At 43.6% G+C, this 19,314-nt stretch overlaps 1 protein-coding gene across 1 annotated transcript; it reads right to left on the bottom strand.

The window, feature by feature from the left end:
- Nucleotides 1–2,254: 2,254 nt before the first annotated feature.
- On the bottom strand, nucleotides 2,255–14,982 carry LOC129651693 (tripartite motif-containing protein 54-like). The gene is made up of 4 exons (XM_055580308.1): nucleotides 14,871–14,982; nucleotides 8,853–9,011; nucleotides 6,753–6,923; nucleotides 2,255–2,410 (listed from the first exon to the last, which is right to left on the bottom strand). The coding sequence occupies exons 2-4, from the start codon at nucleotides 8,919–8,921 to the stop codon at nucleotides 2,366–2,368; spliced, it is 285 nt and encodes a 94-aa protein (XP_055436283.1). The 5' UTR covers nucleotides 8,922–9,011; nucleotides 14,871–14,982; the 3' UTR covers nucleotides 2,255–2,365.
- Nucleotides 14,983–19,314: the final 4,332 nt, after the last annotated feature.

The following is a 19,314-nucleotide window of genomic DNA, read 5'->3' as shown; positions in this document are numbered from 1 at the left end:
CAGTTTGGCCTCTGAGAACCAGAGCATCTGAGATATTACTAGATTGCTTAGTTTTATCAAATTAATATTGAATTCTTTCAAAAAAGTATTCTGTCTACTGAAATCGTATGATTTTTCATTTTTCTTTTGTTATTATAGTGGACTACATTGATTTTTGAATGTTAGCACTGTATTCTGGAGATAAAGCCCCTTTTGCTTGTAATGTATTAGGCCTCTTGTATATTTTTGGATATGATCTACAAAATTTTTAAATGAATTATTACATCAGTGTTCATAAAAGATATTGGATGTAATTTTCTTTGCCTGGTTCTGACTTCAGGATAACCCTGGTCCTATAGAAAGAGTTGGGACAAATTCCCATTTCTTTAATTTTCTGGAAGTTTGTGTATATTTGTTATTGCTTCTTCCTTAAATGTTTGGTCAAATCATTAACAAACCTATATGGGCTTGGAGTTTTTAATGCAAGCAAGTTTTTAACTACAAATTTAACTTCTTTAACAGATAAATGGCTATTATAACATTTCTTCTGGGAGAATTTTGATCATTTGTGTCTTTCACAGAATTTAATCTAAATTGTCAAATTTATTGCCATAAAATTGTTTGCAGTTGTCCCTTATTATCTGTTGGAGCCACTCCTCAGAAACCTGAAGAGTGATGATGTCACCACACAAAGATGTGATGAAAAGGGCTATTACATAATGAAGCTTTCTGGAGGAGAGCAGGGCAGCTTCCAACCAGGTCTGAAATAGCTTTAAAGAGCAGAGAAAGCAGATTGGTTTGGAATTTTTATGGTGGTTATGAGCTGTGGAAGGTTCCTACAGCTAAGCTGGGCTTATGTGGTTTGAAGTCCTGCAGGTGCCAAAGAAGGAAGCACTTAGGTTTGCTTATCAACTTTTCCAGATTTCGATCAGAAGGGGAAGAGGGAAAAGGAAGGCTTTAAAAACTGTGAGCAGTTTAACATTAAACATAGAGTTTGACTATTGTATTTTAAATACCTATAGAATTTGTAGTGATGTTACCTCTCTTATTCCAGGTTTTGGTAAATAATGTTCTCTCTCCTCTCGCCATCTCTATTTCCTTGAGTAGTCTGGCTAGAAGTTTAATTCTCTTGATCTTCTTGAAGAACTAGTTTTTGGTTTTGTTTATTTTCTCTATTGTTTTTGGTTTTCTAGCTCATTTTTTTCTGCTCTGTCTTTATTATTTCTTTTATGCTGCTTACTTGGATTACTTCACTCTTTCTTTTTGCACTTTCCTAAGGTGGGAGCTGAGATCAGTAATACCAAGTCTTATTATTTTCTAATTTAAATTTCCCAAGTGCTGCTTTAGTGGCAACCCATAATACTGATATGTTTTGCTTTCATTTTTATCCAGTGCAAAATACTTTATAATCTCCATTTTGGTTTTTCTTTGACCTATGAGTTAATCAATACATGTTATTAAATTTCCAAAAATCTGTATGTTATTCATTTCTAATTTAATTCTGTTGTCATCAGAGAAACTCAACATTTGAAAAACTAGGATCATGGCATCCAGTCCCATCATTTCACAGCAAATAGAAGGGGGAAAAGTGGAAACAGTAACAGATTGTATTTTCTTGGGCTCCAAAATCACTGCAGATGGTAACCACAGCCATGAAATTAAAAGACACTTGCTTCTTGGGAGGAAAGCTATGACAAACCTAGACAGCCTATTAAAAAGCAGAGACAACTTTGCCAATGAAAGTCCATGTAGTCAAAGCTATGGTTTTTCCAGTAGTCATGTACAGATGTGAGAACTGAACCATGTAAAAGGCTAAATGCCAAAGAACTGATGCTTTTGAATTCTCCAGTGGTTCTGGAGAAGACTCTTGAGAGTCCCTTTGATAGCAAGGAGATCAAACCAATCAATCCTAAAGGAAATCTACCCTGAATATTCATTGGAAAGACTAATGCTGACGATGAAGCTCCAGTACTTTAGCCACCTGAGGAGAAGAGCCGACTCATTATAAAAGACCCTGATTCTGGTAAAGATAGAAGGCAGGAGGAGAAGAGGGTGACAGAAGATGAGATGGTTGGATAGCATCACTGACTCAAAAGACATGAGTTTGAGCAAACTCTAGGAGATAGTGAAGAACTGGGAAGTCTGGTGCACTGCAGTCTATGGGGTCACAAAGAGTTGGGCATGACTTAGCAACTAAACAGGGAACGTACTTTGTATAAATTGAATTTTTAAAAACGTTTAAAAAATAATTTTATTTATTTATTTATCGGCTGTGCAGACTTCTCTCTAGTTGCAGTGAGTGGTGGCTACTGTCGTTGCAGTGCACGGGGTTCTTACTGCGGTGGCTTCTCTTGTTGCAGAGTACAGGCTCTAGGGCGTGTGGGCTTCAGTAGTTTCGGCTTGAGGGCTCGGTGGTTGCGGTTTCCAGACTCTAGAACACAGGTTCAATAGCTGTGGCACACGGGCATAGTTGCTCCATGGCATGTGGGATCCTCCTGGACCAGGGATTGAACCCATGTCTCCTGTATTGGTAGGAGGATCCTTTACCATTGAGCCAACAGGAAAGCCCCAAATCCTTTTAAATTTGTTGATACTTGTTTTATGGTCTATCTTGGTGAGCTGTGTGAACTTGAGAATGTGTTCTATTGTTGTTGGGGGGGAATGTTCCATAAATGTTAGTCAGGCCTGATTAACAATGTTGTTCAAGCTATATATTTGCAGAATTCCTGCATACCTGTTCTATCAGTTATCAAGAAAAAGATATTGAAAATTATTGATTTGTCTATTTCTCCTGGTAGTTTTATCGGTTTTTGCTTTATATATTTTGAAGATTCCTTATTAAATGCATAAACATTGCAGACTGTTTTTATTCTCTTGATTAATTGATCCATTTATGAAAATGAAATTACCTTCTTTCTCCTTGGTATTATTAATATTATTTGGCCTGAAATCTTCTTTGCCTGATGTTAATAGAGCCACTCTGGCTTCTTTTGACTCATGTTAGCATGACATGTCTCTTTCCATTCTTTCACTTTTAACCTATTTGTGTCTTCATATAAAGCACATTTATCCGAGTTGGGTCTTGATTTTTTTTTCACTATGATGAAAGCCTTTTTAATTGGAGTGTTTAGACCATTTTCAGTTGATGTGATTATTGATATGGCTAGATTTGAATTTTATCATCTTGCTATTTGCTTCTATTTGCCCAATCTGGTTTTTGTTCCCTTCGTCCTCTCTTTCTACCTTCTTTAGGATTAATTGTGTATCTTTTATAATCCTATTTTATCTCCATTGCTGGCTTATTAGCAATAACTCTTTATTATTTTAGTGGTTGCTTGAGGGCTTATGGGCTTCCCTGGTGGCTCAAATGGCAAAGAATCTGCCTGCAATGCAGGAGACCCAGGTTTGATTCCTGGGTCGGAAAGATCCCCTGGAGAAGGGAATGTCTATCCACTCCAGTCTTCTTGCCTGGGAAATCCCATAAACAGAGGAGCCTGGCATGCTTAGTCCATGGCGTTGCAAAGAATAAAACGCAACTGAGGGACTTTCACTTTCTTGAGGGCTTATAGCACACATCTTTAACTTATCACAGTCTACCTTCATCTCACTTCACATATAGTATAAAACCCTTATGGTACTGTACTTCCATGATGTCTCTCCTAGGCTCATGCTATTACTGTCATGTACTTTACTTTTACACGTAATGAACGTCATGTGACATTGTTATTTTAAAAACAGTGAGTTGTGTTTTGAAAGATTTAAATAATATGAAAACAATCTTACATATTTACAGTTTTCTTTGCCATTTCTGGTGTCCTTTATTCCTTTTAGATTCAGATTTTCCTTCTGCCTGAAGGACTTCCTATAACATTTCTTATAGTGTGAATCTGCCGGTGATGAATTCTTTCAGCTTTTGAAAGAAAGTGTTTTTATTTTGTCTTCATATTTGAAAGATATTTTCACTAGATACAGAATTCTAGGTTGACTTTTTTAAACTGATATTTTAAAGATTTTTCTCCACTGTCTTCATGCTTGGATTGTTTCCAACAAGAAAGCAGATGTCATCCTTATTTTTGTTCTTCCATGTGAAATATGTGTGTGTTTTTACCTTTGGGTGCTGTTAATATTTTCTCTTTATCACTGGCTTCAGCAATTTGACTATGATGTACTCTGGTATAGTTTTAGCCATATTTATTTTACTAGATGTTTGTCAGATTTCTTGGATGTATTTTTTTTATATAGTTTTCATCAAGTTTGGTAAATATTTGGCCATTATTTTTTAAGATAGTTTTCCTGTCCTTCCCCCACCCTGTCATTTCCTTCAGGGACTTCAATTACTCAAATATTGGGACACGAAGCTCTTCCCCTGCTAAGTAATTCTGTTTTAAAAAAAATTCTCACTCCTCTCTGGGTTTCATTTTGAGTAATTTCTATTGCTATGTCTTCAATGTCACAAAGCTTTTCTTCTCAGTGACTAACCTGCTGTTAATCCCACTAAGCGTATTTTTCTCTCATCTCCAGAAATTTGATTTGAATCTTTTTTATATCTTCCTTGTCTCTAACTTTTTGAAATATGGACTACAATTACAATAATTATAATTATAAATATAATTTAGCAACTGAAAAAAACCAACAAATTATTATTTTCATTATGGGTCATATTTTCCTGCTTCTTTGCTTGCCTGGTAATCTTTGATGTCTTACATTGTGATTTTTTACCTTGTTTGATGTTGTATATTTTTACATTCCTATAAATCTTAATATTTTGGGAGGATACAGTTAAGTTACTTGGAAAAAATGATCTTTTAGTGCTTGCTTCCCTGGTGGCTCAGATGGTAAAGAATCTGCCTGCCAATGCAGGAGACCTGGCTTTGATCCCTGGGTTGGGAAGATCACCTGGAAGAAAGGAATAACTACCCACTCCAGTGGTCTTGCCTGGATAATCCCATGGACAGAGGAGCCTATAGTCCTCGGGGTCGCAAAGAATCGGACATGACTGAGTGACTAACACTTTCATTTTCACTTCATTATTTGTTAGGTGAGTCTGGAGTCATGCTCATTCTGGGACTAAGACTTCCTGAGTACTCACTTCAATGTCTCATGATTTACAAGTTTTTCCAATCTTGTTAGTGGGAACAGGCTTTGTTCTGATTCTGTTTGAGCTCCAAGCACTGCCCTCAATCTTTTCCTGTGGAGCCTTTCATGGCATAAGGTAATTTTCTCACAGACAGGTGCTGAGCTCTGTTGAACACTCAAAGGAGACTCTCTGCAGATCTCTGGTTTGTCTCTCTGTGCAGTGCTCTCTTCTCTGAACTCTGTCTTATGCACTTGAAATGTCTTGACCTCCCCAGAGGCTCAGTTCCATCTCCTAAATTCAAAGAATCTGCCAGGCTTTGCTTGGGTTCCCTCTTTCCACCCTTTCAAGCTCTCTCAAGGCAGTAAGTTGTAGCAACTGTAGAGCTAATCTTGTGTATATCCTGTCTCTCAGAGATTAGTGTCTTTTATTGCTTGAGGTCCAGTGTCTTGAAAACTGTTGTTCCATATATTTTTGTTTATTTTGTTTTATTTTTCCAGAAGGGAGAATAAATTCAGACTTTGTTACTCTATCTGGATCAGATGAGGAAATAATAAAAATCCAATTTCAACCAATATTTGGTATTTAGAAGAAGATCTATAAAAGTCAGCTATGATAGACAGAGATATTCTGCCCCAATTCCCCTTTCCAGAGAGGACTTACTGCCTGTCGAGGTATGACCAGCCTCCAGGTGTCAAATCCTTTGGGATTGCTGTGCCCTTCCCACATCAGCCTACATTTGGAGGCTGAGCAAAAGGACCTACAGTCGCCTGCCCATTGCAGCTCAACATAGAGTACTCTAATGGGCAAAGCTGGATCAGGCAATGCTTGTCAGGCCTGTGGTGTAGTTTGCCTTCTCCTCTGTTTCATTTACCTCCTACTCTTACAGATGGCAGTCTTGGATATCTTGTACCCCAAACTCTGTCTCAGCTTCTGTTTCCAGAGACTCAACCTATGATACCAAATGTTAGGTGGCTAGTGTGGCCCAGTCCCCAGCAGCCTCTGCCTTGGCCATTCTGCAGGTGTCCCTTCTCTACAAAAGCTAAAGTTTAGAATTTGTTTCTCAAAGACTATCTAGTCTTCATTGTGTGTGTGTGTGTGTGTGTGACTTAGAAAATTTTGTTCTCTTGACAAATGTATCCAGAGATTGATTCCTAATATCTAAGTTTTGGGGGGCGGGGGAAAGTTATAAAATAAGGAAAATATACCATAGAAGCTAGGATGCATCTTACTTAGTCATCTTAGAAGAGTAAAGTGAAGTGAAAGTCACTCAGTCATGTCTGACTCTTTGCGACCCATGGACTATACTGTTCATGGACTTCTCCAGGCCCGAATGCTGGTATGGGTAGCCATTCCCTTCTCCAGGGGATCTTCCCAACCCAGAGATAGAACCCAGGTCTCTCACACTGTAGGTGGATTCTTTACCAGCTGAGCCACCAGGGAAGCCCAAAAGAGTAAAATGGCCATTAAATGATCATTTTGGAATCCCTTTAAGCAAACAGAATTCAACCATTTCTCAACATGCACATTTCAAAACTTGACATATTTCACAACACACTTAAGGAGACTCACTCTGTAGAGAATTTCTCCCTCGTATTTAAATACTGCTTTTGTTAATGTATTGTCCTTAAGAGAACAGCAGTCATTTGAATGGAAGCCAAATATTGCCCTGCTGTTGGAGAAAAGACATGAGCCATACCTGTACTGCCTGTGCCGCGCTCTCAGATTTCTGCAGCACCAGCTGAATATCCTTAGCAAAGTTCACTTTCCTCTCTGCATAGGCATCAGAAATCTTGGCTACTGGGTGAGTCTTGTGGTCCCCAAAGAGCTTGCACATTCCACATATTGGTTCTTCATCACTTAGGCACATCTGATTGACAAAAGAAAAGTCAATGACACTTATTTCCCTCCTTGTTCCAGTCCTACACACTCAGAACCTTCTGTAACCTCAGGCTACTGAATGTATTCTTAAGCAGGTATCAAAAGTCAGTTGCACAGGAGGCTTGATGTATGGAAGACAGAGATGGTGGTAGTACCAGGATGCTTGAATGATAATTTAGTAAGCACATACCACACTTGGTTTTTCTTGGACTCCTCATAATGACCCTTTGATTTGGATAGTATGTGTCCATTTTACAGGTGAGAAAGCTGAAAAGTCTCCAAGCTGTTAAATGATTTGCCCAAGGACACAATGCCATGAAGGGATAGAACTGGGGTTAGAAGCAAAGTCATTCCAACTTGGCCAAGCCAAGGGCTGTTATAAAGATTAAATATGATGCATGGAACATGCTTGGTATGCAATCTGGCACTCGGCAGACATTATACACATGGTAGCTACCAATAATATCATAAAGACTTTAACAAAGTTGACTCTGCTACAGGCTCAAGATAAACTGGGCCTATTTTAGATGAAAGGGATTGAGTAGGACCTCACTGTCCTGCTGGCCCCTTCACTTGGCTAATGGGAGCCTTGGAATGAAACCTTATGAATGAAATGAAAACTTACTAGTGAAAACTTGGAATCTCAGAAAGGGAGGTTACTGCTGAGGGTGAGACAGAACCACTGAGAATTTGTGATAAATGAAACTGATTTTCAAAGGCAGAATTCAACAAGAATACCAAATCACATTGTATTCTCTTGGGTCCACTTAGTGGCCTGAGCTAGCCTGCCCCAAACATGCCATTTATGTCCTTGCACGAGGAGGGGTGGCTGGAAGAAACAGAGCAGAAGCTGGTGGAGCTCAGAACAGCCCAGGAAAGTGGCTGAGGGTGGCGACTCACAAAGAAACCCTGCCCGCTGAGGACAGACCCTAGATATTCTGCCCTAAAGTGCTGGGGGCCCTGGAGCGATGAAGCCCTCACAGAGCTCCATCTATGCTTTGGGAGTTGGCTTCAGAGCTTCAAGCTGGAGCCAATTATAAAGACTCAGGAAAACTTTTGACCTTCTCCAAGGAAATCACTAACTTAGTTCATCCCTGACCATTATCAAAGCAACCTAAACCTGGTGGTTGGTGCTGCACAGTCTGTGAAACATGGGAACTGCCTCATTCTGTCCCTCCAGGGTTGTTGGGGAAATCAAACAGTCTCAAGGTTGTGTACAGGCTTTGTTGACTGTGACGAATGAAAGCTAAAGTGGTGTTATGTCTGATTCATATCTGAGTTACATCTGACATGGAGATCATCCTAAAACTATTACCAAAGGGGCAGATTACATGTATCAAATCACCTGTGAAGATCTCTTAGCTGGGGAACATGGAATTAGAGTGGGGGTACACATGGTTTTATTTAAATCACACTGTAGACACGTGTGTATAAACATATAACATGTATAGCATCATACAGAGTACAGTAAAGAGTTCATATGACATATTGTATCAAAAACTCATGCTTAAGATTAAACATCAGAGTCATACACAGCTCTCCAAATGGGATGTGGCCAAAAGGAGGAATGACAGATTCCTGGTCCCATCTTACCCTACCCTCTCTTTCTGTGTGATCGTGGGTAGCTAAATTCTCATAGATCTGACTATCATGCAACTTCTTTGTAACTATGTGAGCCTGTCTATCTGTGGTCCCTTTAATCTTGCTGCAGTTTACCTGACTGAATACCACACACACACACCAAACCTGGGCTCCATCACTAAGAATGAAGGTAGCGTTGGTATGCGCATTTGTCTGGAAAGTAATCCTCTACTATACTCCTGAGCAAATATCTGATTTCAACAATAGGTTGCTGAGTAATTTGACAGATTGGGTAGCTAAGCAAGAATAAAATAAAATTAAAAGTGTGATTGAATACCAGATTCACACTTTCTCCATGCTTTTCACATGTCTGAGCCAGTTGATTTTGCTCCTTGGTGTGAAGCATCTCAAGTTCTTCCTTAAACTTCTCCAGTATGTTTTCAGCCAAGATGTTCCTCTGCAATCCGTTTGTTCCCCTTCCCCTCAAATAAATGACCTAAAACACAGAACCGGCATGAGCTTGTGGCAAATTCCCATCATCAACTGTGACATTGTCATGGGGAAGGATGAGACACCGCCCTTCCTGCACATAAACACCAGTGAGCGGGAAGACAGCCCAGGCCACCCCTCCAGGCTTTCAAAAGGAAATGACTGTGAAGACTCCTCATCCCTGTAGAATATCTCCTCCTGCTCCAAAGCACTCTCACCTGAGCAAGTAAGTGTACTGTCTACAGAGGCAGTCATCACAGACTCCATCAGATGGAGCAGGAATCTGCCTTCTTTGACCTTGTAAGTCTTGGTTAGCACCTGCTCTGTCTCCTGGGGACACTCAGGCCAGTGGGAAGACAGACCTTCATAAAGGACTGTGTGCTTGGATGTATAGGGGAGCACAGAGAAGGAAGGACTAACTCTCCTTGGGGTGACAGAGGAGAGCATGACTGGAGTCTCAAGAAGATGCCTAAATTAAGCATTGAAGACCAAAGCATATTAGCCACATCTTTTATTTACTGTGTCCTGATGTTCTGGCATCTGGGCCTTGGGATGAGACCCTTCCCATTGGCTAGCCAGTTCCTAGAGACAGTAAAGGATTCACCTGGGGGCATTCATTTTACATGCAAACTGACGAATCTGGGGTCCACACCCCAACCACCTCCTTTATATTTGCTGTTCCCCTACCCACTGCCCTAACCATTCAGGGCCAGATACTAGATATCTAGGGGCAAGCCCATGTCCCAGAGGCCACTGAAATTGTTCAAGCTGGCCAATCCTAAGCCTTCTCACCATACCTTACCTGTTTTCTTCCTGCAGAAACTAAACAAAAGTCTTTCTTGTCCACATTTCCCCATCCCCCTGTTTCCTGACCCACTCTGATTTCCACATGTGGGCCGCTGTGATGTGGTATGGCCCCTCCTCTTGGGGTCAATGGCAGTCATCTCCTGATCTGCTCGTCTTGTCATACCCAAATAATAACAAGGAAAAAAAGCCAAGGCTACCTGCCACCCTGAGGTACCATCGCAGTCCACTCATCTGTCAATAACCTTAAATTCCACTTGTTTAATAAACTTTCATTAAGCACCTGCCATGCTGGGAATGTGATAGTGAACAGGACAATGCACCTGGCCCTACCCTCAGGGGTTTATATACTAGAGAGGGGAATAGACACCAAACAACCAATGTGCTAGCTATAGCCACTGATTTCCAACCAGACAATCTAAACTCTTCTTGGACCCAGTTGTCTCTTCTGCAAAACTAACCCATGGTAAAAGAAGTCTTAACAGTGTCTTGTGTGTGTGGTGGGTGGACGCACATGGAGTGAAGAAAATGTTCTAGATGTTGGTCCGGGTGGGGCTTATATGGAAATATACATATGTGCTTTATTGGGACAAAGTGTACCTCAGATGTCCTCAATTTAGCAACTAAACGACAACAACAAATACCTCAGATGTGTGCATCACACACTTTACTGTGTGTATTTTATACCTCAAGGGAAAAAAGGTGGGTGAACTTAAACATCGTGACTTGAATTTTCAGCCTCGGTTTCATTATCTGCAAATAGAAATCCAGCCCATTCTCCCCAGAAATGCTTAGATTCCTATTTGGGAATATGCATTAAAGGAATTACTATCATTATTGTTACAGTGAATTCTCAGTTACTTCTTTGAAAAAAAGTGCCTACTTAAGCTTGAGGGAAAAGGCAATGGCACCCCACTCCAGTACTCTTGCCTGGAAAATCCCATGGACGGCGGAGCCTGGTAGGCTGCAGCCCATGGGGTCGCTAAGAGTCGGACACTACTGAACGACTTCACTTTCACTTTTCACTTTCATGCATTGGAGAAGGAAATGGCAACCCACTCCAGTGTTCTTGCCTGGAGAATCCCAGGGATGGGGGAGCCTGGTGGGTTTCCGTCTGTGGGGTCGCGTAGAGTCGGACACGATGGAAGGAACTTAGCAACTTAAGCTTGGGGAGGGGGTTCCATAAAGTGGGCAGTCTTAAATTTAGAGATTATCTTGCCCGTAATCCTTATATAGTAAATGTTAACATATTTTTTTTTCTTCCAGATTATCCCTCTCTCTAGACCGAGGAGCTGGGCTTCTCAGCCCTCCTCAGCCAGCATGCCATTTCTAAAAGGTTTACACCCTGCTCAGAATTTCCCTGGTCCCTCTGGGAAGAGAAAAAAAATTCATCTTTAGAGGGGCCGGTCCTGAGTTTAAACCCCAGGCTAGCCATCGCTACAAAATGAAAAGCATAAGTAAATCTAAGCATCTGGTGTTTTTGAACTGCTGCCCCACAGCTCTATACACACACTCTCTCACACACAACCTCCTCACTGGCACCCTAGCCCCCATATTCAGTTGATTACCATTGGAGAGCCAGCACCTGCCTCTCCAATCGGCCTACCCTCCGTTCCTACTGACACAGAACACTGCATAACTTCCCTCTTCCTGCAACCCATTCATTTTATATTTTCTTCCTTCCTTCCACAAATACCCAAAGGACCTGAAGAAACACCAATCACAGTACTTATGTGCCACCTGGGGAGAGAAACCCCACACAAGTCATTGTCCAACAAGTTTCCGTGAGAATACGTACTGCTGATAACAGTACAGTTAGTTTCAACACCAGTGCTATATGACCTTTTCCAGGTTAAACATTTCTCCTGGCCCCACTGCTTACAGGACAGCATGCAAAGAAAGCCTTTTGCATGACATGTAAGACCTCCTTCAACATGCCCTGACCTGTCCTCCTAATGGATGCCCTAAGTGCCCTGGTAGCTCCCACAACTCCACACCAAAGCCTTCTTATTTACTAACCAACTCTAAGCAACCTGGCTGCAGGCCCCCCTTTAGGCCCTTGGTATCTGCTATCCTCTCTTCATCTGCCCTGCTTTGTAGTCTCTCCCCAGCTGTCAGCTCCTCTGCAGTCTTTTGTGTCTCCACTGAAGGGCCTCTCACTGTATAGAGAGCCACTGGGTCCTACAAGGATGTGTCTTGTCATCTCTGTATCCCTGGGATCCTGGCACAGTGACAAGGCCCCTGGCAGGTGCTTGAAAATGTCCCCCTACCCCAGCACATACTGAATAAGTGAAAGCTGGTGTATTTTATCTCTTGGCGGTTCTATTAGAACCTTCTAACATTAAACCACAGTGCATATCTTCCTGTAGCTCCTATCCTGGGTCCCACCATGTCTTCTAAGCCTGCTCCCCCCAAAATCCACTGATGTGCTTAGTCACTCAGTCATGTCCAACTCTCTGTGACCCCATGAACAGTAGCCCACCAGGCTCCTCTGTCCATGGGATTCTCCAGGCAAGAATACTGGAGTGGATTGCCATTTCATTGTCTAGAAATCTGCTGATAACCCTTCACAGATGTGAGTTCTGGCCAGACAGTCTTCATTTTGCAGGCCAAATAACCTTAGCTCTTTTATTGCATAGATTCAAAGATGTGTTGACCAGAAAGAAATCTGCTATGTCAGCAGCAGAAGGGTCCCAAGCCTCTCTTACTTTCCTACACACTGGGCAGCAGAACTGTCCGTTGACGTGGGTGCAGTTCTGGCACACCAAGATCAGCTCCAGGCACTGTTTGCAGAAGTTGTGGGAGCAGGAGAGGAGCAGCACGGGGGGCGTAAACAGCTCCATGCACACGGGGCAGGACAGTACCGCACTCAGGGCCTCCATGGCGTCCACAGCTGTCTGCCTCTCCCAGATGGCCAGCCCCTGCCAGGCTTCTAGAACAGGCATGGAATGCAGTCACAATAGACACAGCTGGGCTTTCCTCAGAGGATGGAAGGTGTAAGGGGCCTCCAGACACTCGGGGCCCCAGGACGAATTAGCAGGGAGGTGGCAGACCATGCCCTGCCAGGGAAATCCAGCCCACAGCTTATTTTTGGTACAACTCACAAGACACAAATATTTTTCACATTTTAAGGCATTGTAAAAAACAAAAAAACAAATTAAAAAAGCAAGAATATGTAATGTGCTTTGTTGTTCAGTTGTGTCCGACTCTGTGCGACCCCATGTACTGTAGCCTACCAGGCTCCTCTGTCCGTGGGGATTCTCCAGGTAAGAATACTGGCCCTTCCTCCAGGGGATTTTCCTAACCCAGGGATCAAACCCAGGTCTCCCGCATTGCAGGCAGATTCTTTACCTTCTGAGTCATAAGAGAAGCCCAAGAATATGTAATAGAAGCCGTACTTGATCTACAAAGTCTTAAATATTTACTTTCCAGATCTTTACTGAAAGAGTTTTCTGACTCTGCCTAACTTAGAAGATAAACATAACTGGAATCCAGTCCACCTCATGTGCATACTTTCAGCTTTAGGATTTGGTGGGATTGAGTGAGGAACAGGAAGCCTGCCTCTATCTAGCTCACAGTCTATGAGCTGGGTGATTATAAGCAGTGACTACTAGCCTCTCTCCTGTTTCTTCACCCACAGTATGTGGAACTGAGTCCTCGCTAATCCCTACCAGCCCTGTAACTCTGTACATCTAGTCTCTGGCTTTCCTAACCTCCACCCCTTTCACAAAGGACACAATTTTAGAGGTCTTACCTGGACTGTGGGTTCTTCAGAAGATGAACTAGTCTTAAAAAGAAGCATTGATTGGACACTCAGACTGGGCCAGGCAGTTGTCACATTGAGTGAGTGCTCAGTAGCTCAGTCATGTCTGACTCTGGGTGACCCCATGAACTGTAGCCCACCAGGCTCCTATGTTCATGGGATTCTCCAGGCAATAATACTGGAGTGGGTTGCCATGCCCTCCTCCAGAGGAATCTTCCTGACCCAGGGATTGAACTGTTATCTGTCATTTAATCTCCACAACTGGAAGAGGCTCAAGTCATTAGCTTTCATCTGCATCATTGAAACTGAAGCCTGGAGAGGTCGAATAACCTGCCCAGGGCTTCAGTTCATGAAGGTGGCAGAGCTGGTGATATACACTTGCTTTGCTTCTGATGGGCTGTTGCTGCAGAGATGAGGTCCTCCTACAGATGTTCCCAGTGAGATATACAGTTTCCCTATACTCCTAGATGTGTTCATGAGACCAAGGAGAGTAGGGAGAAAGGAGTGAAAACCCATCATGTGTGCTCTCAGCATCCATTTGACAAACACAGATTGAGGACTGAACATGTTTGAGACACATGATGGGTCGTGTAGGGGCTTAACATGCCCATTATTCATGACAGGTTCATTAGGACTGGTGCTTTGCACATACCACCCTGTTTACTTACCACATGGCTCCTGTGTAACTGACTCTAATTCATGAACACAGACAAGGCAAATCCTTGCTCGTAGAGAGCTCACAGTCCAAAGGAAATGGCAGGTACAGGAGGAGAGGTGTGGATGTCCCACAGGGCCCACTGGCCATTTCTTCTCTGACTGTCTTCCAGGACCATGGCCAGAAGTATCAACTCTGTCCCATCAAACTATCTGACATTGGGGAATGGTCATGTCAGAAGCTTTTGGCCAATGAGACTTGCATTGAAGTCTGCTGAAAGGATTTGGGGAAAACTTTCTTGCTTTCCTGATGAAAAAGATTGATGCAAATTTCAGCACAGTTTCTTTCATCTTTCTGCCTTGTATGAAAATGTAGAACTTGGAGTTGCAGCAGCCACTTTGCAACCATGAGGATTACAAATATGAAGCCCAACATCAGTGATTAGCAACACTGATGCTGGTACTCACCTCCCTCCAACTCAATGTACATGAGTAAGCAAAGCCACCATGAAATGGGTTTGCAATCCTAAATGATAAAACAAAGCAGCAAGTATTATAAGCCATGGTGATAAACTAGAAGCATTTTGAGAATACCATCTTACAAGAGAAAGGACTGTGGACAGTGTAGCAGAGCTTGTTGCTTACTTTGCAGAGGTGTTGTCTTCTGGCTTGCCAACAGGTCCCCAGCTACATTCAAGACTCCAGAGTGTTTGTAGGGAAAGAGCAAATTAGCTAAGATGGCATATTCAGGCTCTCTCGCCCCACGTTTTGTAAATAATGACTGTAACGGCTGAGATCACTTACAGTACTGCACATGCCCTTCATTAAGTACTCACTTGGTCACAGATTGTGTGGGGTACTCAGATATGTGAGCTCCACCTAGAAAGCATTTATTGCTACCTCATGGCTGTGTCTGTTGGGTTAGCCACCAGAGGAGAAAATATAGAGTGTCTACTGCTACGGCTGCTGCATCAGTCAGTGGAGAATAAACATGTCTGCAGTTCTACAGCTTCTCAAGTTTTCTTCAAACTTTCCCACTTGCACCTTATCTACCATGAGTTCAGCAAACAGTGTAAATAGCAAGACAATTAGCATCGTGAACAGGATAAAGAACAATATAGTGCTCCATCCTGGGGTGTCCATGACTGAGACAAGACCCTAAAAGCAATGTCATCTCCCTTCCCAGTCACTCGGATCTTTAGGCTAGCTTCATTACACGGCCCACTTCTCTCCAATGAGACATTAGGGGGATTTTGCCAGAAAGTTGCTGGGAAACTTTTCCACCATAATAAAAGGGGAAATACCCCACTCTTTTTTTTTGGGCGGGGGGCCTTGAGTACAGTTGTGTGAAGACATGATCTTGGAGCTACAGCAGGCGTCTGTGATAGAGAGGTAATCCCTGAAGATCAGCAGAGACACTGACCCAGACTACTGATACTGACATCAGTGAGCTGGCTCTAGACCTCTTGTAGGTAAAGGGTAGACATCCTCAATGCTTAAATCCTATTGGCTGATCAGGCTCACAAGCTCATTCTTGGCTTGTGCACAGACTTCCTGAAGCACTAGATGTTTGGCTCTTTATGTCCAAGCCTCTTAAAGGCCGCATGGTCAGTCAGGACTGGGAGCAGCAGGCTGGGCAGGTAAGCACTGGCCTTGGTCTACTCCCCCAGTCCCTGGCTGTCTTGGGAACTGCCAGCAGGAAGCAAGCTTTTGTTCATTAAGCCATTGCTTTTTTGTTCATTTTTTATTGTGCTAAAATATACAAAACAAAATTTACCTTTTTAAACCCTCCCTTTTTTTTTTTCACACTGCATATCATGTGAGATCTTAGTTCCCTGATCAGAGATGGAACCCATGCTCCTTACAGTGAAAGCTCGGAGCCCTAACCACTGGACAGCTAGGGAATTTCCTTAACCATGTTTAAGTGCACAATTCAGCAGCCTCAAGTGCATTCAAACTGTTGAGTGACCATCAGTTCAGTTCAATTCAGTCACTCAGTCGTGTCTGACTCTTTGCAACCCCATGAATTGCAGCACGCCAGGCCTCCCTGTCCATCAACAACTCCCAGAGTTCACTCAAACTCATGTCCATCGAGTCGGTGATGCCATTCAGCCATCTCATCCTCTGTCGTCCCCTTCTCCTCCTACCCCCAATCCCTCCCAGCATCAGAGTCTTTTCCAATGAGTCAACTCTTCGCATGAGGTGGCCAAAGTATTGGAGTTTGAACTTTAGCATCAATCCTTCCAAAGAACACTCAGGACTGATCTCCTTTAGAATGGACTGATTGGATCTCCTTGCAGTCCAAGGGACTCTCAAGAGTCTTCTCCAACACCACAGTTCAAAAGCATCAATTCTTTGGCGCTCAGCTTTCTTCACAGTCCATCTCTCACATCTATACATGATCACTGGAAAAACCATAGCCTTGACTAGACGGACCTTTGTTGGCAAAGTAATATCTCTGCTTTTTAATATGCTATCTAGGTTGGTCATAACTTTCCTTCTAAGGAGTAAGTGTCTTAATTTCATGGCTGCAGTCACCATCTGCAGTGACCATCACCGCTCTCCATTTCCAGAATTTTTCATCTTGCAAAACTAAAACTGACCCATTAAACAGTTCCCCCTCCTCTCCTCCTCAAGCTCTTGGCAACCCTTCCCCTACCCCTGGAACCACCTCTTATAGATGGAAAGTGACAGAGAGGAGGTGTGGAGGCCACAGGTCTTTGGCTGGACCCAGGCAGGACAGCCTCTAGGGTCAAGCTCTGGTGGTGCCACAGGAGCTGGAGAGGGTAGGCACAGTATGGTGATCCTCCTCCACCCCAGGCAGGAGTCAGGTGGGAAAAAACCAAGAAAGGGATTGGAGAGGCCAGAAGGTCCAAGGGGGACCAAGGAGAGAAAGTGTCCAAGCTGCCTCTCAATTTGGTGGGGGAGACCCGGAACCTCAGTCATTACCCGTGGCTTCAGGAGAGCACGGAGTGGAACCCACATGGAAGCCAGATGGTTGGCTTCAGGAACCAGGAATGCAGGAGGGAGGAGCAGCAGATCCACCCACACTCTGTGCATCTGCCAGGCACCCTGAGCTGTTCCCGCAAATGCTGGACTGAGCAAAGGCGGACACCTTCCTCCCACCTTGTCCTCCCTCCCTGTCCCCATCGTGTTTCCACTTGAGAGTGGGGTTTTCCTGATTTTCTATTTTTTTCCACTTACCCTCTTCCTGTGGCAGCGTCTTCCCTGCCTGTGTCCATCTTGGACACCAACTCTGCGCCAGGCACCTGCTGGGATGGGGGATCAGACTTTAATGAGAAGCCACCCCTGCCTTCCAGGATCTGGCAGTCAACAGCAGGTGGGTCAGGGAGCCAGCAGTCTGCATCCAGACTCTTGCTGTCACTTGGCCTGGGCCCCAGGAAGCCATGCAGAGAAAGGTTCCCCTTGGGTGGACCCAAGAGAATGGATGCCACTGAGGGAAGGGTGAAAACAGAGCAGGAGGGCTCAGGGTGTGTGGGTCCTGAGACCCCTGAGTCCTGAGTGGTGCAGGTGGCAGTTTGATGTCCAGAAGGCAAGGTCCCAATGAGGCTGAGGGGGATGGGTGTGATGAGACACAGCTTTAGAAAGCAAGGAAAGTTTAGAGGGAAACCCAGAGACTGAAGGGGGGTTGGAGACGAAGGGATGGAGCTGAAAGACAATTACCCATGAATCTGTGGACAAAGTGAAGGCTGGGCAGGAGAAGGGAGGAAGTGGAGGCAGAGGTGAGAGAGTGAAGCCTTTGGAGGAAACAATTAAAAACAGCAGCATCGTGTAAAGTTGCTTACCACCTGGACCAGCCATCCCTCTCCTAGGCTTTTTACCAAAAGAAACCAAAACCAAGTTTTGGGGGGAGAGCCTACCCAAGCTCATGTATCGTCATGTCCTTTATTCACAATTGGCAAGAGCTAGAACCAGGCAAGTGTCCTCGGGGGAATGGATAAACACTCCATGGTCCGTCCACACAACAGAAACTCCCTCAGCTCAAAAATGAGCAAACGACAGATGGAGGCAGTATTGGCAAATGGCAAGTGGATTTTGTGAAATTGAGAAAAACCAGACCTGCAAAGGCTGCATGTTGTCTGACATTCTGGAAATGCAAAACCATGGGGACAGAAAGCAGATGATTGGGTGCAGGGCCGGGGGTGAGGGCTGCCAAAGGACATGAAGGGGCTTTCTATATGCATGGTGCAGTCCTGTATCCTAACTATGGTGGTGATTACGAGACAGTGTGTGTTTGTCAAAACTTAGAACATGAAGATGGAGAAGGCAATGGCAACCCACTCCAGGATTCTTGCCTGGAGAGTCCCGTGGATGAAGGGGCCTGGTGGGCTACAGTCCCTGGGGTCGCTGGGAGTCAGACACGACTGAGCAACTTCACTTTCACTTTTCACTTTCATGCATTGGAGAAGGAAATGGCAAGCCACTCCAGTGTTCTTGCCTGGAGAATTCCAGGGACGGTGGAGCCTGGTGGGCTGCCATCTATGGGGTCACACAGAGTCGGACACAACTGAAGCGACTTAGCAGCAGCAGCAGCAGAACATGAAGAAGTAATAGTATTCCAGAAAAACATATACTTCTACTTTATTGACTGTGCCAAAGCCTTTGATTGTGTGGATCACAACAAACCATGGAAAGTTCTTCAAGAGATGGGAATACCAGACCACCTTACCTGCCTCCTGAGAAGCTTGTGTGCAGGGCAAGAAGCATCAATTAGAACTGGACATGAAACAACAGAATGGTTCAAAATTGGGAAAGGAGTATGTCAAGGCTGTATATTGTCACCCTTCTTATTATTTAATTTATATGCCAAGTACATCAGGCAAAATGCTGGACTGGATGAAGCACAAGCTGGAATCAAGATTGCTGGGAGAAATATCAATAACCTCAGATATGCAGACGACACCATCTTTATGGCAGAAAGCAAAGAGGAACTACAGGGCCTTTTGAAGGTGAAAGAGGAAATTGAAAAAGCTGGCTTTAAACTCAACATTCAAAAAATGAAGATCATGGCATCTAGTCCCATCACTTCATGGCAAATAGATGGGAAAACAAGGGAAACAGTGACAGA

This window comes from Bubalus kerabau, chromosome 4 (genome assembly GCF_029407905.1).
Source record: "Bubalus kerabau isolate K-KA32 ecotype Philippines breed swamp buffalo chromosome 4, PCC_UOA_SB_1v2, whole genome shotgun sequence".
In the NCBI taxonomy this organism is placed as follows: Eukaryota; Metazoa; Chordata; class Mammalia; order Artiodactyla; family Bovidae; genus Bubalus; species Bubalus kerabau.
Note: the sequence above shows the minus strand (reverse complement) of the source record. Positions and strands in the feature narration are given on the sequence as shown.

Coding starts and splice junctions, on each gene's coding strand:
- LOC129651693 (XM_055580308.1), bottom strand. CDS start 8,921: ATGCTTCACACCAAGGAGCAAAATCAACTGGCTCAGACATGTGAAAAG. Junction 6,924..8,852: donor ATGGAGAAAGTGTGAATCTG/GTATTCAATCAC, acceptor TTTGTCAATCAG/ATGTGCCTAAGTGATGAAGA. Junction 2,411..6,752: donor GCGCGGCACAGGCAGTACAG/GTATGGCTCATG, acceptor CCTGTGTTCTAG/AGTCTGGAAACCGCAACCAC.